Below are 23465 nucleotides of genomic sequence, written 5' to 3' on the forward strand. Positions count from 1 at the left end.
AAATGAATTTACCTTGCTTATTTTTTCTTCACATGATGTTCCCCTCGTTGAAAACTCCATTGCGCACGCGCAGGTGTGGGCGCTTTTTGCTCCTTTCTCTTTACGTGGAAGTCACTGGTCTGGCGCCCTCTTTGGACTAACAAGAGGCCATCGCATCATCAATTTATCTTTTACTCGTTTTTATGGCATATTTCCATTCATTCAAAATATTTTGAACATTTTCCGAATTTATTTTGGCGCCACAACATTTTCAGATCCCTAAGACAATTTAATATTAGCGTAGGCCTACTCAATTTCTTTGGAGTAAAATATAATGGTATTAAAATACTCTATATGCCTATACAAATAAAATGAAAGTAGGCCCTCTATAATAAAAACAAACTTAGTTTATTTCTAAACAGTAGGCCTAGTATACTGCTTATTCTTCTGCTGCTGAAAAAAGAAAAGTATTTTACCATCGAGCCACCTACCCCCCCCCCCACCCCACCTGTTATGTCTGCCATCATACATCCCAGGCATGCATGTGTGCAGTTGGAAGACAGCAACATAGGAACTTTATTATTAATCTTTGGAGCAAGCGCCATGAGCACTTAGTGTGGATATCGGTGCTATAGGCGTAATTCCTACTTTTATATAACAAAAATAAAGTTTTCAATCTAAAGTGACAATTATACTCATGTTGGTTATAGCAGAAATAAAGGGGTACGAAAAGGTACACAATTCAAGTAGGCCTACATGAATAATTATTTACACAAAAAAAACCTGAGAAATATTAGAAGAAAAACTAGCAGGCAGCTGTGTCTTATCAAGGTTAAACTATAGGACTGGAAAGTATTCCATTGACCTAATTAAAAGATGTACAGACGAGAAAGTGGATCTGTACAAGAGCCCCATCACCATGTGATACCAACACTGTCTCTCCTCTCATCGTCCCTGGTCTTCAACCCGCACACAAATGTCAACCCCAAAGTCTGACGCTGCTCGGCATGCCTGTGTCGTCCTAATTAGAGAGCATACGCATGACATTATCACGAGAATTAGAAGTGTCATTACATGGTGGATTAGCTTCTGTTAATTGTTTAAACCACGGAGAGATACTGCTGCAGCGCAATGCTAGGAGTGTCTAGTATTTTTTATTTTGCATCATAAAAAGTTTTACCAAACGAGAACACATTTTGATCTTAAGTGATGTATGCCTAGCTTTTATGTGTAAAATAAATGTTAAACAAATACTCTTACAATATTAGTGAAACATAGGCCTATAGATAATGAATGACTTTTACAAATCATAAACTGATGATACCGAAATTTCTCAGCCAGAAAAAAATCCGTCTTTCAGTGCTTCACCACTCTCTATTGGCCAAAGGCATATAAGAACAGGAGAAACAACAAATTGACAACAAATCTACGAAAAACTTAAATTATATTGTAATTATTGGGCAGAAGATTTAAAATGTATAATTGCATTATACAAAATATCATTTTTATTTTCGGGTACCCCCCCCCCCATAAAAAAAAACCCGAACAGATGGATAAAACTTACTGAAAACTGAACAAGCGATCACGTGCTGCTTCTCTGGACATGTACCTTTGGCCTGTGGGTGTGATTTGACATAAACACTATCCCACAGATTGATGACAACCATTTTGTTATGTTTAGTGCTTAAGAAGCCGTCCGGACACCTTTAGGCGATGACACATTGAGATGGGTTAATCAATATGGCGGGGGGAAACGATCCAAAAGTGACAATTAAGTAACTCATAATGCTTTAGTCTTACCCAACACCGATGTGTGATCAGCTCTTCTTTCTGTTTCCTGCACACACAAATAATAATAACAAATTAGAATATGTCCAGATACTATTTCTGGCGGGATTCGAACCAAGAACCCGCGCAAGTGTGTCAGGTAAAGGAGTCACGTGACATAACATTATAATGGAAGCGTATAATTGAACAGCCACACACAAAGATACTTGTCAGTTGATCGGGAACACGTGTTCTCACGTGTCACACTTTAAACATTTCCGGGTCAGAGTTGACCTTGATTTTGGGTCACACCCATTTCCGGGTCAGGTCCCAGAAACTTTTGTGAAGCTGTGCTGTTTCTGCTTTAGTTTGACCCATTTCTTGGTTAGTTTGATATAGATTCCGGGTCACACTGACCCAGAAATTAGTCAACTCAAACCAGGTCAACATTCTGCCTAGGAGCTATAATGTACATCCTATATTTTGGCACCTCGGCGGACAAGCTTTGTATCTTTATGGAGTCGACAAGGGTTATTTATATAGTTAAACTCCAAGGATTCTGGGTCCCAGAGGGACTCATTAGAGGGCTAGGCTGACCCGGAAGGGTGGTTATGAATTGGCATTTTAAGTCAAATTCTACGTCAGTTTGATCCATTTCATGGGTTATCTTGACACATGTTCCTTCGCATGCTGACCCAGAAACAGGTGAGGGACTCGGAAGGTTTTGTTTTTTAGTTATATTGTACGACAATACACTATGTACGCCATTTATTATTGATTCTCTTGTATACAATGCATTACAAAACAGAGTTTTGTAGTTGTTAAGCACTAATGCTGTCAGATATTAACAACCGTACCAAGTACTATTTGTTGTTAAAAAAGTCATTGGGATGATGTCAAATCACTTATACCCTCATCAAGACAAAACGTATCCACTGCAAATGCATTCAACATGTAAAGCTATCGATAACTATGCCATCTGTTTTATCCGAGGTTTAATTTGTAACTGATACAGTCTAACTTTCCAAATGACATGCCATTTGTCACTTCTGCAGGATTTTTATCTAAAATAACAAAAACAAAACATAAGCAAAACCGATGTGACATCCCATTATGACAGTTGAGATGAATGTACTTTTCCACAATGCTAATTTTTGTTCCGTTCCGTAATGGTTATAAGTATGCACAGTAGCCTATAGGTATGCAGTGGTATACAGTACAAGAAATAAAACGATATGTACACCAAAGTGTAACTAATTACAAAAACGTGCACTGTGAGCTTTCCAAGTAACATTGCATCAGATTCGATGAAGGGGGAAGCTTAAGGAAAGCTGGATGATTGAAAACGCTTACTCTTCTCAAAGCAATCATGGTTGAAATTAATGTACTCTTTCTACAACACAGTTGCACGGTCACGAGAAGGTTGCTATTTCCCAACAACGAAATAAGCTCCATTTGAACGGTCATTTATTTCTTGTGAGTTAGAGAACTGATAAGAAATCTTCAAACCCTCTCTATTATTTGGTTTTACCCTCACACCGATTTGTGTAAGCACTGCTACTCATCAGTGCTTTCCCAAGTTCTGTGAAAAATATTCACAGCCATATTTCTAGGGTGGGATTCGAACCCACGACCTTTGCCAATCTAGAGCAGATGTCTTTAGACCACAGAAATTGACCGGTACGGGCAGTTCAATTTAGCAGCGGGTGTACCACAACGATTTCATAGAATTGCATCGGGGATAAAGAATATCATTGGTTTTACTCTCACACCAGCGTGTGTAGTAAGCACTGTCATAGTTCCCGAGTTCTGTGAAAATAAAATCACAATCGCAATCTCTTTAATATTCTTGATGCTGGTGATAACGACATGTAGGCTGACGACTTGACCACGAGCCAAGAACACTTCATTGTATTGCCTAAGGGGCGTCGGCTGAGAGCAGCTTCCTTATTTACGGTAGAAATATAAATATTCATTTAGAAGGAGCTTTTAGCATGAAGGAGCTTTGAGAATGATGATGATGATGATGATGATGATGATGACAGAAGGAGAAGGAAAAGGATGTGACGTTGATGGAAATAGTGATGACTTGAGGAATGATGGGATGCCATAATAGAGCTTATCATCGCCATAGAGCTGGTCAACTTAAAGGATTTGGGTACCTTTTCAAAATTTCCATAGATTTACATTAAACTTGCAGGGTTTGTAGATAATGATAGTGGAAAGCTTCCCTTCAAATTTTACTTACTGAGGTGCTGTAGTTTTTGAGAAATGAGTAAACCAATGTCATGAAAATACGTTTGTAAATGATTAAAATAATTTTCGTCTCATGAGACGAAAATTATTTTCAAACATTGTTATACTCATTTCCCCAAAACTGCAGCACCTCAGCTCATCATATTTTCAGGGAAGCTTTCTACTATTATTATCTTCAAACTGTGTTAGTTTAGTGTAAATCTGTGGACATTGTGTTTTTTGTCCTACAAAAGTTACATAGACCCTTTAAGCAAAACAAAAAATAGCTTCGCACAAATTTATGTTTACAAGAATAAGGTTACCAGCTAAACTAACCATATCACATGGTACAATTTGCAACTGGTATCCTGCTTGTTTTTGCTTAACAGAATGTTGTTAAGTATGAAATTGGGTCCTGAGCATCACTTTGTAGAGAGACGCAGTTTTCTACGGCATTGTTTTTGAGAGTTGAAAGCGCGCCTAAGAAAAGTCTCACAGCTTTACGGTTGTTTACCGGCAGCATCAATGAAAAATAATTACCGTACAAGTTACAGCTATAATAATGGTAAATGTACCGTACACGGAAATCAACCTTACTTCAATATGATTCAGTTTTCAACGGAGTTGTTTTGGAGACTGAATGGACCGAATGAAATTTCTGTTGTTTACGTAGTTCTGAGCATGCGCACATTGCTGAAAACAATGGATTTACATAAAGTGAGTCTGCTGCAACGTGTCCCCAAAGGTCTCCCATTGGCTATCATGGTTTTTTTGTAGAACAAAAACTAGTTTAAAACAGGTAGTTGAAGTCAAATCTGTAATAAACTTAATATTATCACAAAATGCGAGTCAAACCAATTTTCAATAAGTCTCACGTAAACCTATTTTGTATCATTTCGGGAAACACAATTCCACAAATCGGTCGTTGAAGAGATAGGATCCTTCTTTATAACTGAAGTCGTTGTAAATCAAGCTTAAATACAGTGGTTCAAAAAAGGTCGCCGTGCCATTATTTTTTCTTCGATTTACGTATCCAAAATGCAAATTAGGTCTCCAACGTTCACGCATTGTGAGCAAACATTTCGGTGGTAAGCAGCGCCATTCAATTGGACCCAACACAATGGGATTTTATTAATGAATTAGGGCCATCATTAGCTTGACTATTCAATTAATTGTATTTTTTCCCCTTGTTTAATTACACAACGGCGGTAATACACGTTGATTGTGTGTTGATTAGTATGACAATTTTTCTATTGGAAGAGCAAATTAGCGAAAGTCTGCCACTGTGTACCGACACCATTCTGTCAAATTGCTTATCAACAAATGCCGTCGGACCCCTTGGTTGGTTGTCACTGTGACGTGTTGCTTCTGGTTTGATCAAAGTGTGCATTAGTCAACAATAGTGAGGAACTTTTGGGGATACCACGATTGATGAAGGAGACACCATTCACCGTGACCCTCATCATTATCATCATCGTTATCATCCCCCTCCCCATCTTGTTCACGGTGTGTATTGATCCTGACTATACCAACTGTTCCACAGCGTGAGGATATTTGGCACACGCGGCATGGACAACCAGGGCAGCTGCTCGCATGACGCTTGAATACATACCGTTGCACCATCGTGTACTGACAAATAAATGTGTCCAACCTTCCACACTAGGGTTGGTGTGCGATCAGGTTCTGTCGAGTAGTACGTACCTATCGTCGTGGCTGACTCAAGTTCATAGATACCATAATATCGTTAAACCTGGGACTTGTAGCTATACTTTCAAGGTGTTGTCGTCCTTTTTTTGCAGACACAGTACTATTGTGCGTTGACGTCTATGGGTTTACGAGGATGATAAATAGAACTGAACGGTTGATGAATGCTGTAATCTGTCGGTAGATACCAACATGTTATTACTAATGAACGCTTTAGCGCAACTTACATGGATCTTACTGCTGGAAGGATACAGGATAGGTGAGTGTAAGATCAAAACAAACATTAGCTTGCCGAGCATTTGGGGCGTGGTCCAAAATTTGCTTCAGCTGTTCAGTGTTGCCGTGTTTAATTTTTATGACAGGTAACCTCTCTATTGAAACGTCGTTGTATGCTACCGTTTTGTGTTAACGTTTCACAGTGTTTTTTTCTCTTCCTTGGGCAGTTCCGTCCTCTCCCTCAAGTTGTTTCACTTTCCTTTTGTTATGTAATATATGTCACTCTTTTTGGTTTCGTGGTTCCATCTTTTAGTGATTGTTTCTCATTTTGGTTGAATGCGTTTTCTTCTTAACAGTGATACCCTTTCAATTTATAGTACGTAAATGCGTAAATACCACATGAACAATCACAGTTATTATTAGTAATAACATCTGGAACTATACTATTTTGTATCAGCTTTTTTTTTCATGGCTGGATATACACGATGATGAGTTGATCTCTTTTTTTGTCCATGTCTCTCGCGAGATAATAGAATGATTTTATATATTCGAAGACTATACATTGAAAATGCTGCCTTTCAAACCTGATTTCAACTATGGCATTTTCAGAGGTTAAATTAAATTATAATTAGTCCGCAAAACAAGGGTTTAAATTAACCATGGTTGGAATGAACGTCACCAGAAAGGCTTTTCTATATCTGTTGAAGACCAATTTTACGTTCGCCTTGCAGTAGGCACTTTTTTGTTTTGCATTCTGCTAAATCGCCTCTCCTACAACATCAATACATGGTTCTGTGCTAATTAAGTGAAGCAGCAGCGGAAACAAAAAGTCCCACGGTGCCAGCTCGAATATCACCCTTTCCCCGGTGTACGGATGACAAGCAAGCCATTAAGTTTTCGAGCGAAACCAAGAGAAATCATCAGCCACACTGTGGGTGGGTTTTCATAACCTGAGACTAAATTAGCCGCAGGAAACCCTCAGACACCCATGACTAGATATGTCAACACCTGAATAGATGGACGGGAAGGGAATCATGTCAAAATTGTTAACTCGACCTCTGGAAGATTCGCCGAACATCTTCATTTTCAAACGTAAACATCCTCTGGATCAGCTCTTATCTCAGATAAAGTGGGAACGCAAACAGACGGGGAGCATACAAGTGGAAGGATTTACGTTTTGAGTGTTGCGAGTTGAGGATCAAGTTATACGTTATGAGCGTTAATAATGGAAATATTTATTAAAAACAAAAATCAATTTTATGTGACTTGCGGTTAACGTAAATCATCCCAGTGAGAGTATTTTCTTAACGTTTCAATCAGTGGGGTTCACATTGCACAAACCAATTATTATTTGGAAAACTGACGTGAAAACCTACGTAATTAGGCGGAAATAAAGTCGAGAACATTCACACGTAAATATACACATGAATTATTTTTACAGTGACAGTAGAACGACTTGGTGCCAAATTGGTATAAATCTCTGCACTTAATACATGTTGAGGTTCATATTGACGTAAATGGTTGACGTCCGTTTTAACACACTACCAATATTACCAAAGTAAGTATGAGTATACTCCTTCCAATCCACGTGTATCAACAACGTTTCGTCACGTTGGGTGTGAAAGGAACATCGTACGACTGTTACATGTTCCGTAAGGTATTCATTCAACGTTTTCTCACGGGAAACAGCAGTACGGCAGATATGTTTCACTGTGATTATAACCGTTACTTAATTGTTAGAGATCAACCACTAATTTTGGAAATATGTTGTTTATATGACGTTTATCCCTTAAAGGTTAAACTGATAATCATTAAAAACATTGAACGTTTCCAATCGAAAAGAGTTTTTCGTTGTTTAACTATAACGTAACTACCAAATTGGATTCGACCTTTACAGATTGGATGCAACCATACAACCGTATGGTTTGGTTCAGGTAAATGAATAAGTCAATGTTGTGTAATCCCTTTAATGTGAAACGCATTATTCAAAGTGGTCAATGATCCTAAATTGAGACCGTGTAAAATAGATACTGCAGCTGCTCGGCCAGTTGCTGGTTATCCGGCACCAAGGAAAGATAGAGATAAACTAAGCTGACATATTCCTGATATTCAGCTGGTATTCCATTTCCGCAGGCCCTAAAGCGTCAGTATTTACTGAATATTAATTGTGTGTATATACTTCAGAGATATTATACGATTAAAGGGGTATCAAGAAAAAGTTTTATGTGAATAACTTTTCATTCTTTACCTTTAAACAGCTACTTGAGCGAAACAAGCATGTGTTAAACATAAGTGTTTTCAATTATCATACTTATGGAGTTTTTTGATTGGTTTTCTGACGGGGACAATTCAAAAGGAGATTGAATTTCTACAGAACCAAAGTCATCATCACAAACAGTTTCAACAGAATTGACTCATTTGTTGTGATTATTTTAAATGGACGTATTTATTACACTACGGTGTCCCTTAAAAACTAAGTACGTTGAACCAGTTCATGCGGCCCCGTATTAACCCTTTAAATGCTACCGCGTGCCACCGAGTCACTAGCAAAACTGTCCGGGGGACATAAGCGTCATGCCCCGGCAGAATGGTGAACGTGACGGTTCAGCACTATTGCCAGGAAAACACAAACCTCACGGGCATGAGCTGACTTTAACTGAAGTAGTTTGTCTTCTGGACTGCTGGCTAAACGTGATTTCACATGAACACACACACACAAAGTTATGATTTAATCAAATTTGGTTCAAATAATTTGCTCGTCCAAACTAATTACTCAATTTCACTCAGGTAGTTACGGGAATCATCATCGCGTGTATATTGGTCAGACTGACCCATTATGATTTAATCAAATTTGGTTCAAATGGTTTGCTCGTCCAAAATAATTACTCAGTTTCAGGTAGTTATGGGAATCATCATCGCGTGTATATTGGTCAAACTGCATTCAGCAGAAATACACCTGGTCGGCATTGCCGGAAAAAAAAAAAAAATTTTGAAACGTACAAACTCACGACTTGGTCCGTACATGTACTTTGCATTTGTGTTTACTCTACGCATTACAGGCAAAGTCTGCCTCGATTGACGTCACGAACAGCGCCCTCTCGGGTCGGGGTCTACTCTTATATTTGTAAATAACATAAGAACTGATTTTTTAAAACCATAGTTAACTGTTTATTCACATTCCACTCATCAAAACACATATATTCGTGACAAAAGCTTTATTTTGAAAAAATACCACTTCCAGGTGACTTTAAGTACTTGCGGTTGAGTACCTAATGTGTTGTCCACTCACACTGACCTTCGGGAAAATATTGCCTCATTAGATTTCGCTGCTCGTATTCTAGTTTCAATTCCTGTACTCGCACTTGGACTCGCCTTGAAGAATGGGTACTAAATCCCACTAAGATTTTAGCACTCAACCACCAATGTATCAAATTTCCCTCTCCAGATTTTGGTACGGTAGGCTTACTCATTCATTGATTACCCTCCTTTCTCTCTTTCTTTGGCACCCGTGGTAGTGGTACTAAACTAATCCAAAAGTTGGTACTCAGTCTAAATGATCCATTTGTACATTAATTTTTAGTCCTCGTTATTTAAATACCCCTTTTCTCTATTCACACTTGTTCTCGTACTCATACTGGAGAAAAGAAAACAAAACTACAAACCAGGATGTTGGCACTCGCACTCGGGCTCAATTATCACTTTGCAAACTATAGTACTAATTATTGTATGTGATCGTACCCATAGGCAAATGTACTAAAACAGTATCCAGTGTCTTAGAACTCACACGTAGACTCAACTGCCTTTTGCTAGATGTCGGTCTTGATGTACCAAAGCAAAAATATAATGTGCTAAAACAATATTGCTCGATAAGTCGTACTCACGAAATTGTTATCAAGTCTCAATATCTTCGCCATTTTAAGGCTGAAGAAGTATCACATCCTGTAAGACATTTTGTTGTCAAATTGGCAACTTTATGTTTTAGCATTAATTAACCAGGAATCACTTAGGCAATCAGTCTATACATATAGTCTACAGACCCAAAGTTGTAAAGCCCTTTCTTCAGTAATGAACCTTTCAAGCCTAATACGAACCTATTAATTATCTCCAATTAACCGGAAGCTAAAACCCACCAGGCAAACAATGGTAATTAATTATTTATAAGCGTCACAAAAAAATCCGGTTGAATTCGAAGGTACAAATGGTACACAACAAGCGGTTGTGATTAGTCTGTTTTTAATTATTTACAATTCAAGTCCTGGTTACGTCAATCGTCATTTCATTAAACTTTCATTAATCGTTAGTCGGCATCACGCGTAATGGAACACTGTGACCGTTCGTGGGGAGTGTATTCGTTTGAATCGGGAGAAATACAGTGTTTTTTCTTCTAATTATGTGTCCGCTCAAGGGGGTAACGTGTAGTTGTACTCGCCATCTTTGAGTCAAGATATGGTAAAGCGTATAGCTGATATCATATTGAGTTATGTTCGCAAACAGATGTTGAAGTCTTCTGTGATACATTATTTATGAATCAAGATAAAGTATCTCATAAATCACGGATTTTATTATACCACTTCATCAAAATAAAGATGCATAATAAATAAGGTTATTTGACAGAGCATGCAGTTTAACAATAACCGTTTTCTTAACTTAAAAAAAAAATAAACATAGCTGTTGTAAACTGTTTATCAATAAAACCATAAAATGAAAACGGCTACCATGTCATAGCTCAATTGTTTCTTTTAGTATCGGTAAACTAACAAAACACTGGGTCAGAATTGATCCGGATTCTTGGTCTAACGGGGCCTAACCAAATTCCGGATCATCAGGCTGACCCGGAAAGAGGTTAAGATTTCAACTTCGAACTGCATTTTGGACCAATTTCAGGGTTATGTTGACATGTTTTTTGGTAATTTTGACACAATCAGGGTCAACTTGGGTCTGACCCGGAAGCTTTTAGAGTATACTGAATTGAATTTCAGATAAAGCTTGAAATTGTAAACCTTACAAATCTCGTTCTTTGTCTTAAAATGTTCCCTCAATATTATAACAGCCGGCCTACTAATAAGGAAGCAGTAACTTTACTACTATAGGGTATGACCCTAAATGGCCACACGCAATTTTTGGGGGGACATGGTACTTTTTTGTTTTATATTACAAACACAATGCTGTATCGGATCTGTAATGTGCTCTCTGTTATATTATGCGTATACATGTAGTAGGCATACCACATCATGGAGGTACTGTATACCACAAGCAAAAAGACAGTCGTTCCACTTGATAAGTGTTTGATTTCCTGCGGGTATGTTTCCAGCTCGTTGCCGGCCGGTCTACCGTATTGCTCCGGGCAACTTTTGAGGGTTGTCTCGGCGGATGGGTCTGTCTTGAGGTGGTGTTTGTGGAGGGAAATTATCGGAATCTTATTTGTCCACTTGTTTATAATCATTATTGAGTTTTGATGTCGGCTTGCTGTGTGGTTTGACGTACAGTACAAGTACCTCACCAGTACTATGCATATTTACGTGGTGTGACATAAGACTGGGGTCGGGTGACCATCACCACGTGAAGCAAGGAATGATGTGGATGTTTATTTATCAAGCGACGAACGTATACACTGTTTGAGTGGCCAGGTAATCCTCAATGAAATATTCAATTAGCATAAAATAAAATGTTACTTCAGAAGTCAAATTTAATGTTAATATCACCGTAGCTTAACGAAAAAGTCTTTCAACGAGGTTTATTCATTGCGTTGACATTATCTGATACAAAGAAAGTTTACAAACCGCTTTTTAGACTAGGCTTTAATTGATATTAAATTAATGGAGTTACTCCAAAATTCATGAGCAAGTAGGTTCTTGTGTGTGCTGACAGTATTTCTCATGTTCCCGGTTTATACATATAGTGATGACGTCTTCGCCCAAAGCTGCAAGTAGAACCAGACTATAGTTTGTAGTCTTGGTCTGGTGATTTTAAGAGTTAACAGAAATCTCTGGGTACGTGCTGTAAGTTCGTCAGTGGATGAGCTAGTATTGGTTATAGGTTATCATATGGAGAATTCATGTTGTATATGGGATTGCTATTGGCGTTTGCGTGAATGCTTAACACATTGGTGAAGAAGGAAAACAATAACTTGATTGGGTATCTTAGTGAATCTGTCGAGGTATCTTTAAATTATTCAAACAGTCGATCTGTCACTTTGACTATATTCGTCTACAGTATACTGTTGCATGTAGGCTACACATGTTGCAAATCGCGCGGGCATCGTTAATGGCAGTTCCATCTGGGACTAAATCTCCCCCGAATAACCCTCCATTTGTGGCCACATTATTCAATTACTGGGATCGATAACTACAAATAGACAAACACACTGTAGGAGGGCTTTGATTGAATTGCAGTTATTCGCTTCAGTGACTCTGCAAGGTTAGGCCCAGGCGGGAGTCGATACTGGGTTGTTTATCCCTCCAGCTATTGGGTTGTGAAACGCGTAATGGGTGTTTGTTCTGAATCAATGGCGGTGTTAAATCCCATTGTGAAGGTATTATATTCTATTTGTTTTGTTTATCAGAATGAAACTGAATCAGGTCAACAATATTCGATTTATTACAGATTGCTAAATTTTAAAAACAAATTAACACTTCTCTATACAAGAGATTGCACGCAACCTTTTTTCAATTTCTTTTGTGACTTGGACATAAAATATTATAAGCTAGAGATGTAGGCGTACTTAGACTTCAATAATTTTTTTAAATATTCATTATAATGTAAGCAATGTTTCAATGTTCAATAACCTAAAAATATGTTTATATAATACATGCTCTCCGGTCTTCCTTTAGAAATAAAAAAAATCCATGCGAGACAGCTGGATACACTTAGATATCAATTGTCAGTGTATCTAGGTAACAGTTGGATGAAGGATACCACAAGCGTCTGCTAACACAAGATTACATTCTCTGTTATTGTGCTCTTTAAAACGAAGACAACATTTAAAAATTAGCTTTAATCTGATGACGTGCCGATCCTCCAGAGAAAAGTATATGTCTGAAATACTTTCAAAGTCGAGTAAACAACACTTGAAGCCCAGAAGACCCCAGGTCAAAATTGTTTGTTTCGATCGCTGCGATCCAGATCATGTGAACACGCAAATTCCTGACGAAACCTGTTATAACATTAGAACTCGATCACAGAATTTGATGAAGTTTACACAGAATGTTTGTGTGGTATTTTTTATCAAGAAGAACCAGAGTGTTGCAATGAATATATCCCTACCTAGAGCGATGATGTACTTTCACTTTAATAACATTTGTAAGGAATTTACCTTGCCCTGTAGATACATCTTTGCTCATGTTTCTATAGACAAGATATTGAATCAAGTTGACTGGGTCGATGGGATGTGCATATACGAGGTGTTACCCCTAGCTCAAATGTAAACCATGCATGCATTAACTGTGCATGCAGATCTAGCCGAAGACCTTTAGGCTATATTACCGATTGGGACAGGAATCTGATGGCCTCGGGGCTTCGTTTACTATAACTTCATCAAAATATTATATTTGGTTTGTTGGTTTCGGTCGAGGCTATTGCAGTAGCTATAGCTCGAACAAGGAATGTCCCTCCTTTTGATTGAATATTATTTTCTAATGGTTTGATCCGTCTGTCTGACTGTCCGATATGCTCTAAATGCATGTTTCCCATTTTCAATCCAATGAGGAAAGACGCTCCCAAGTAGGGTTTTATAAATTGAGTTTCCTTGTAGAATGGAAGTAGGCCCTATGTAAAGATATATAATTGTTGCTATACAATTATTATCCTTCATCTGACGAAACCTTGTGAAATGCTGTTACCATCCTAACATTTTTATTAATTCCAATCTTTCAGTTTTGCAAGAGGAAAAACGGAGCGTAAAAATACGTTAATTAACGCAAAAAGGTGTACAAATTTAGCGTAAAAATCATGCGTAACTACGCCAAAAATCCATGTGACCTCCGTATACGTTAATAGTCAACGTAATTCTGTTTAAACTCCACGAACAAACATAACAGCATATAAGCAAATGGTACAAACTGTAGTTCTAGCTCGCTCGTTCGTTCAGTTCTGTATCACACGATGTGGTTCTCTGATAGCGTGTACAGTGTACCATATTTGTGGTAAAGCTATATGCTATGCAAACTCTTAATTAAACAAAATCCCGTTAACTCTAAAAACATTGAATTGGTGCGCAAAGGAAATCAGTTTGTTTATTTAATCATGTTTCTCGCTGTTGCGAGTCAAATGTGGATGACTGATCCGCGAGAGCTGTAACTTGTTTTCACGCAAACCGTCAAATTTATTCCAGCAAGGTCTACATATTAATTTCGCAATTACAACGCGGCCAATTAAGCACTATTTCCCCCGGGTGCCCGAGTCCCTGTCATCTTGCACACTTCGCCCATATTGATAAAGTCCCCTCTGCTCCTCATGAACACACAATATCAGAGTTGTGTTTCACTTTACATCTTATCGAACTACATCAACGTGTAGATGGAGAGGAGAATAAAACATTGTATGTCTGCTGATCGTATACAAGAGATAGATACTTGTGGATTAAAAATAGAAACATATTCTGTACATCATGTTTTTTAATTTTTTATTTTGAGGCTGAGCATAGAGGGCATTTGAAACTGTGACGTCCGGATTAACCGATTTTGTTAAGCGTGGTACTTGGCCCAAGTTTATGGCTCTGCTTTATACTGAGCATACTTCGCTCACACATTGCGCTGAAACTTTGCACAAACCCTGAGCGGAGAACCTTGACCACAAGGGCAAATTTACGCCTTAAGCTCAGCCGTGAAATTCGTCTCGAGCATGTACTTAAAATTAACTGAGCTTTCAGAATGAAAACATTTTTTCTTCTTCTCAATACTATAACCATTGATGTTTGCTCTTAAACATTAAGAAAATGCACGTGTTTTTGATTTATTATTTCAAGGGTCAATGGATGTTACGATGTAAATGAAGTAAACCATTACGGAGAACCTGTTTTACCTTAAGTGTTTTCCATTTTCAGAAAACAAGAACATAATAAGTTTGTATCGATCTTAATGTATTATGGCAGTCGCTTGCTAAGTGCGTGGACTATTGATTTAAAGTGTTGAACTTGATAGCCACTGCGATATGAAAACAGATTTATGCCTATGAGATAATCAGCTACTTTGGTTACGCGTTGCCTATCACAAAATGATATTAAAGGAACTTTGGGGTAGAGGAGTGGACATACCTATAAGACAACTGGATTAAGATACATCATAAGGACAATACAACCAGCTTAAAGGCAGTGGACACTATTGGTAATTATACTCAAAGTAATTATTGGCATAAAACCTTTCTTGGTGACGAATAATGGGGAGAGGTTGATGGTATAAAACATTGTGAGAAACGGCTCCCTCTGAAGTGCCATAGTTTTCGAGATTGAAGTATTTTTCCACGATTTTGATTTCGAGACCTTAAGTTTAGAACTTGAGGTCATGAAATCAACCATCTAAACGCACAGAAGTGGCAAGGGTGTTTTTTTCTTTCAAGTTTGATGACCGATTGACCTCAAATTTTCACAGGTTTGGTATTTTATGCATATGTTGAGATACACCAACTGTGAAGGCTAGTCTTTGACAATTACCAATAGTGTCCACTGCCTTTAATGGAGATGTTATAGACACTATCACCGGAGAATAACAGCATACCGACAGCGTGAATAAAGGATTGGCAACAGAAAAAGAGAAGAAAGACGCGGAAAAGGATGGGGGACCACATACACACAAACTTGTTTACACAGGTTATGTACAATTTTAAAAGTTTGCAATGTTGTATATTTACGAACCTCCTAATTGTTTGGTAAAGTTTTACATGCTACAGGCTGTGCAAAAGTTGCCATAATTATTTTGTGAATCTTTACTCTTGTTATTGCTGGCATTGGGGAACTAGTTAACACCAACGCCCTGCAGGATACCCGTACATGTAACGATACTGTTTGCCATAAATCCTCAATGTAGGCTACATGTAAATCACCATCATGAACCATACGAAAACATTCACAAATCAAGACAGTTTTACAGACTTTACAGCGAGTCACCAACGTAATTGACTTGATGGAAATCTACACTTAACTTAAGTTTCCTTGGCGAATGTACTCTTAAAATAAATCAATGATGTACCATCCTCTTCACGTAATTTCGACTTAATTGCGTTTGCAATTAATTGTGCCATCAGTAACTAGATTGAAACGAGTTCACGTAGACTAATCTGTGTGTTACTTATGCTTCAATTTTCACATGGAAAATAGATATTCAAATTAAAGGCACCGGACACTTTTGGTATTTGTCAACGACCAGTATTACCATTGGTGTATCCTAACATTAAATACGAAATCGGGCTCAATTGGTCATCGAAGTTGCAGGATTAAATAAAACCCACACCCTTGTTGCACAAAGGTGTGTGCTTCCAGATGCATGCAGCCATGCAGCCGTTAAGAGTTTCTCCAGATGGTACGATTACGAGTTTTCATGTAAACAGAAAACTAATAACTAAAACAGACAGTAGTAACTTTTTCTTATTTTAATTCGAGCTGAAACTTCTTCAGACAATTAACCCTATCGTATCTAATTTCCTCACCACGCGGGATTGGATTTCGGTCAGCATTAATTGGGGTACATTGAAATTCTATCTAGAGGACCAAACAAAACTATTTTAATTTCGTATGAATAGTATAGAGTGGTCGATATAATTTAGAAATACGTAATTTAGAAATAGAGCTTAACAAACCCTTAAGAAAACGCTAAGTGCGGTAAGCATCGATTTGATTATTTTATACTTTTTTATATTTTTGTTTCAAGACACAAATCGAGACACATCCTGTTGAGACTTCTTTTGTTCTTCTCTTCGTCCCTATGCAAACCTTCCCCTAAAACTTTAGGCAGAATTCCTATAGTGGACCTTCCCTCTTTTTAGAATTCCCCATCAGAGAATCCCTCTCGTTCTCTGTTCTCAAAAGGTACCAAGTATAGGGACATCTTCCTTACAATACATTAGATATGACAGCAATATTTAGGTGGGGTCTTTCTTCGAGAAGCCTGAGGGTATGTAAAAACTCCGACCAGATGAGATCGAAGAGTATGCGTGGTCACAGACCAGATGCCTGACGCTAATAACAACGTGACATCTGAGTAAATAACACTGTATCAAATATAAATTGTACTATAGTCGCATATTTCTCTCTCTATCTATTAGATAGAGAGAGAAATCCCTAGCCTGAAGATCAAACGGCTCTCGGCTGAACACCGGCCTTGCTTTGAAGGTAGTTTGACCTTTGACCTTCATTGGTCGCTGTCCGGATATATTCATTGTTATATGACAATCATGCTGCATACCAGTTAACTTTTTGAATTAGTTTAATGCAGTAACATGCGGCCACTAAACATGTTAAATGGCATCACCCAGAGCCCAATTATACCTCAGACGGCAGAGACGTAAAGGAGTAGTCTGAGAAATGCGATGCGAGGGCTCAGCAAACATGAGGTAGACACTAATCAATATGGGACTAACGCATTTAAACAGAAATGTCATTTTGATCAATGGTCGAAGGAAATGGCTGATTTTCAAGAGTAAATTGCAGGGGAAGGAGGACGGGTCTTCTGGCAAATCGATAGGAAATCCATCTTCTTAGTTGGCGGGTTAACTGTACAAATTTAAAGGGCTGTTCCACACCTTCAGAAACTACTCAATCTTCATCTTCTAGTGAACTTAAAATGGGCACTTTTCAGTCTAAATGAATTGCTGTATGCACCTCACACAAGCAAGACATCTCCAATTTCATCTCCAAACAATTATTTGAATTTTTTTTTAACTGCAACTTGAAAGCTATGAGACTTTCACTATTCGCTTCTGGATTCTGATAGCGATAGATGCAATTAAAGATAATTCACTGCAGTCGCCTCCTTTAAAGGAACACATTCTCAACTAGTACATTCTTGTTCAACAGTTATTATGTGAAGCTTGTGTGAAACCAAGTTACGTCGACACATAAAATGTATTATTGCGGCATATTCTCCGCCAACTGCATGGGTCGGGCATAAACTAGTAAAATAAACATGCACGTGATCGAACGTAATCCACCACAAAATAGAAACCAACTTTTAATCACGTTTTAATAAACATTTTTTTGACATACTTGAATTTTCGTTGGTAGGTTCTGTAAATCGAACACTATAGCTGATGGGAATGATCTTTTAGAGCATCATTGATGTATCACACCTTTAAAGATTAATATTCACACATCAACACTTGAAGAGCACTTTCTTGTGTTGATACTCAAGACAAGGGTTTTATCTGGCTGGCCGACTTTCAAGCCACAGAGACACAAGATGTAACCGGAGCAATGAAAATACCACACTGTCGTTATGATAGATGCTTGCCATAATCATTGGAATGCAGAGTAATCGCCAAATGTGCGATTTCTAAGATGGTGCTATAATGCCCCGAAGCCATCTGCATTACATGTTTTCTTTTTGATTGTTTGCTTATTTAGTAGTCTCTTTTAAAGGGTGCCATGAATTCTGACAATAAACGTCCACTGAATTGAACTGTGTATTGTGAATTGAGCTCGACGTTGGAGGGCCGACATCAATATGACGCGAAGGTTTGCGTTTGTTATCCATAAGATTCCAAACTAGATATACCATTTTCTATCAAATCATTTTCAAGCACCCCTGCTGCAGAGATGTATGTATTTATTTTGTTATTTTCCCCTAAAAGTTTTTATTCTATAATCATCGTACATAATAGCCAGCGGTGCACTGGGTTGGGATGGCTACACTCCACAGTGGGCTTACGGGGGGCCATCGTGGGATCTTTTACACTATACGGACATGGTGTTGACGTTGATGATGTTACACACAAAGGTTGACAAAGAAACGAAATTAAACTACGGGAAGGGAAATGAGGAGAACTGCGCCCACCATTGATATGCTCAGTATTGAACAATTATGAAGACTACATCCAACAAAGCAGTGCAACGACCCAGCATGATGATTTTGATACCGAAGTTCCGAAGTTTAACATCAATGGACTGGAGACAAGGGTAAACACGACAAGGGCAACATTCAACAGTGTTGGGGCATATCCTGATGACGATGATGTTTACGCCCCAACATGTCGCAACTGTCTAAATAAGTAGTCACAGCCTGATAGTTTTGATCATGTCCCCTGAAGGTTAACATCAAATACAATACAGGAGACAAGGGTAAACAGGACAAGGGCATCATCCAACCATTGATCCAACATTGGCTGGACATATCCTGATGACGGTGATGTTTTCACAACACAAGGAAACCCCTCTTTGAATGTCTATTCAGATTTCACGCCCCAACAAGTCGCAACTGTCTAAGATGTTGCAGCTCATCCATCTACTTGTGCACATGTACTGCCCAGGGATTTAGGCCAACATATTACTCAACCGTACACTCCTAATTTCATCACATCTTGGGCAGACAGTTAATCGGCTTAAACATACCCAAGTTAGTAATACCCATGGGCCATTGCTTGTCTAGCTAATACTAATAGGCGTTGTCAAATTACTAATATCTCAAACTCTCTAGCAAGTTGTAAATATTTATGACACGCATGTGCCGGCAATGGGTTTAGCTCGCAAGTTAACTTTAGGTTTAAAGTGATGGTTGGGAGTTTACCAACATACAAAGTCAATGTTCACAGTGTTCTTCTAATCACTGACAGACTATCGTTCTGATGAGACATACAGTTGTGGCCGGGTGGATATGTTTAGTATTGTAATGTATAGTCTACGATTCCACTGATGGTGGCATGTGCATTGAAACACTGAAAAATGTACGTTTGTATAATATGGAAACTCTTCAAAAGTCTTTAAAAAAAAATATTGCCCATGGAAGAAACTATGAATAAATCTCCTTTGCGGGAGTGTTGGCTCTGAAAAGAGCCGTAGGTCTTGACGTTCTTCAGGAGTAAAATACTTCAGAATACTAAAGACTATTGCAAATTTGCCTCCCTTATGATACATTTTAAGAAGATGCTGAATAACATTAAACCCGGTGTGCATTTGGAAAACATTTCCCGTCGTCAGCACACCGGTATGCAGAATAATTCCGTATAATTAATTTGGTAAAAACAGCCGGAGGCTTTTTTTCAATTTGCAAATCAAAGGTACGTTTTATAGCATCATATCGTTCTAATACTGATGGGAGCATCATTGCACTCTAAATTAAGCAAAAATCTAAATACATTAAGAGGGTATAAATAAAGTATATCGAATATTTGAATTAAACATTAATGATCATTGCAATGAATATAGAAAGACTGAATAAACTTATTATAAACTCTCCGTTTTTGCACAACAAATAAACATAACTTTGTGACATGGACTATATTAGGTAGTCTTTAATGTAAAATGTATGTATACGGTTCTGAAACAAAAACGCATTTCACGAATCAAGATAATATTATGATCATAGGCTACTTAACGCAAAGGTTGGTGCTTTACAAATCAAATTTCTCAGTACGATAGCGTATCTGTTTTTAAAACAGTGTGCACATGTTTGTTCACATGTTTTTCTCTTCGATTACAACACTTCTGTCTCTTTAAGTTTCATTGTGTCTGAGTTAAAGTAATGATTATAATGTACTGATGTTTTACCCACCAAAACACTTTAATAGAAAGAGATATCGATCTACATGTATAGTGATTTGTAACGTAGATTTTCATCACCAGGTATAATCACCATAGTGTTTTTATACTGCACTGATGGCCGATCGATCTCAAACTTCCACAGGTTTGTCAGTTTATGTGTATGGTGGATTACATAAAGTGCTTATTATTACACTGCGAGCAACTGTTTTGTTAGCATAAACCAATTCTGTGATATTCCTTTAAAAGAGAGATGCCATACAAAACAACAACTGAATAACGTGTTGAAATGGATGGGGCGCGCTCACTGACATTAGTGGTTCCTCTTGACACCTGAAAAAAACGATTTAACCTAGATTTACACTCTTCTCTTGCAATCCATTACATGTATCTTTGGGGATGGCCTTTGTGAAAGTGCAAAATGCAATTATTGTAATATATGCCCTCCCTTTTTGATTAAACAAAACAAGGCACTTAAGTAAGTTATAGGCTCTTCTTGAAAACAGTGGCAATTTGTGAAGATTGAAGGCGGAGAAAGAGCGTGTATAGTTTGATGTATTTGATACAGTGTTAATGTTTATTTTGTGAATGCTGATTATGTTTTTCCTGGTAAACGTTTTTAGCTGGAATGATAGATTTAGGCTCATTTATGGAAGAACTAAATTGCAACAGTTTCATTGACTCAAACGAACTCTGCTTCAACACACAGACCAAAGCGTCAAATCACACATAATCCAATTAACTTTTTTTTATGGTGGACAATATAGCACCGCACTGTTTGCTTTGGGTGCAGACAAATTTACCTAAACCATAGTGTCATATGAGTGTGTCCACCATGTCTCAAAATTGGCTTATTCATGTACGTCTAGTGGCCTGATTATTTTATTTAAAGAAACTACACATCGATCAAAATAATGCACTGTAATGCCAAACTGGGAGCATTCATCAGGAATAATGCAGACTGAAAAAGGAGCCGCGGCTGCTGCTTTTGTGAAGAGAATGGCGCGGGGCACTGGGCATTGCACTAGAGATAAAGATTGTTCAGCCCTAGGACAAGGTTTCAATCTAAGCCGTCTCGGACCAAGATAACATATTTAACCAGACACCCACTGGAAATTACACTGTTCAGAAATTGGCATGGAATCCACTGTGTTTATTAGGGGAGGAGAGGGGGGATAGGGTGGTGATCATAAGACCTGCCTACGGGCCCCGGAAGTTGGCGTTCTATATTATGGTGTGTGATGCCAACTGGTGCATAATTCCGTTACCAGGCATGGGACTCTTGATTATTATTAAGTGTGCTGATCCAATTTCAAAGTTGTTTTGATGTTGACATTTAACATTTGACATTTATTGAAAAAATTCACGTTTGAAGTTTTGAAGTACGACCCGAGTTTGGTTACGAATAACAAACGTCTTGCATCAGGCTCGTTATTAAGTGACGTCATAGTGGTGCACCTATTGTAGATGGTACACTTTAAAGTTTTACTTTTATACCAATAACTTAGAGAACAATCAAAGAAAATTTTGCTAAGCAGTATTTAAGTAACAGGTCTTTAAAAGAATGCCTGTATCAACACTCAGCAATATGATATGGGTGTAATCCAGTCTACATTCATGGGTTCGGACTATATACGCATTTATGGGCTACAGTAGCTGCCATTATATATGAATACTTTTTACTGACTGAGGCGCTTTACAGTATTCATTAATGTCATGTGAAGCAGCTTTAGATACTGTTAATACATACAATCTTCAAATCAAATCCTTCATAAATAGTGGTAATCTTAATGAATACAGGCAGTTTATGGAAAATGATGTAGGCCCACAACTTTTCTCAAGTATCATTATAAGCAGTTCGAACTGAAACAACTGCAGTCTTTACTTATATTGGCTAACAATAACCATCAGCTATGTCTTACCATGCCCGTCAACGACCTACTGTCAGTCATTGATGTTGAAGTAAAATAACATCACACGATATCTAGTTGATACCAAATATTCAAGGAATTAGCACATAATATGACAAGATAAACCCATTGAGGATCTCAGGTCGCGTCTGCCAACCTTTATAAATTGCCGAATGCTACACCAATATGCACAATTTCAAATATAAACCGATGGAATTTCATAATCTAAAAGGAAAAACAATCCCTTCTTACTCCCTACCTAAAATCTGAGACCCTCTTCGTTAGTAAGTATAAACCCAAACCTAATTGGCAGCTATTTTAGCGCGAAAACCATTTACTCGCGTGGATATTTCTCCCACACTATTTGCGAAAGCTTGAATGATTTGAGAATTCGCTCCACGGCGCGTTTATTTTGGGATTTTCCCCGTCGACTTTTCTGTGTTAGTTTCCTGGGAGTATTTATGCGCCTTTGGGTTTACGGAGTTCTCGCGTTACGTGGTCCCAGGGCGACCGGTAACAAAATAGCCGTTGCTTGCAGCATAACTTGTAGCAATCAGCGGAAATGGTTCCACAGTGAGACATAGCATCATGTCTTGAGCAAACCGGTACTACTCATTCATGGAAGATAGTATGAGAAAAAAAGGATGATACTGTATGGGGGATTAGACGTGGATAACGGCAGGGGAATGGGTTGATAAATTGGAAGATATGTCACCGTGAGCTTCTGTATAGAACTTTGGCTTAGAGACAATCTGTCCGGATTACTTTTGATTATGTTTTTGGCTGAAGAAGAATCTGTTGCTGACTTAAGAAGAAAGAGGAATTGAGAAGAGCAATGACCCATAGTGGTCCATAAATCAAGAGTTAGCTTACATCCTACTACAACATGTATGACGAAACACATGAAACATTTTTGTGTGTTAAAAAGCGACAAAATATGGATCGCTTCTGCTAAACGACCAGATTGAAATGCA

General features: G+C 38.1%; 1 protein-coding gene across 1 annotated transcript in view; it reads left to right on the forward strand.

Annotated features, from left to right (window-relative positions):
• Positions 1-5110: 5110 nt before the first annotated feature.
• LOC117290365 (neuronal acetylcholine receptor subunit alpha-4-like) overlaps positions 5111-23465 on the forward strand; it is a 36082-nt gene continuing 17727 nt past the window's right edge. Inside the window, exon 1 of the mRNA XM_033771725.1 lies at positions 5111-5944. Within this exon, the coding sequence (XP_033627616.1) occupies positions 5878-5944 (67 nt within the window). The 5' untranslated portion in view covers positions 5111-5877. The remainder of the gene's footprint in view (positions 5945-23465) is intronic.

This window comes from Asterias rubens, chromosome 5, assembly GCF_902459465.1.
Source record: "Asterias rubens chromosome 5, eAstRub1.3, whole genome shotgun sequence".
In the NCBI taxonomy this organism is placed as follows: Eukaryota; Metazoa; Echinodermata; class Asteroidea; order Forcipulatida; family Asteriidae; genus Asterias; species Asterias rubens.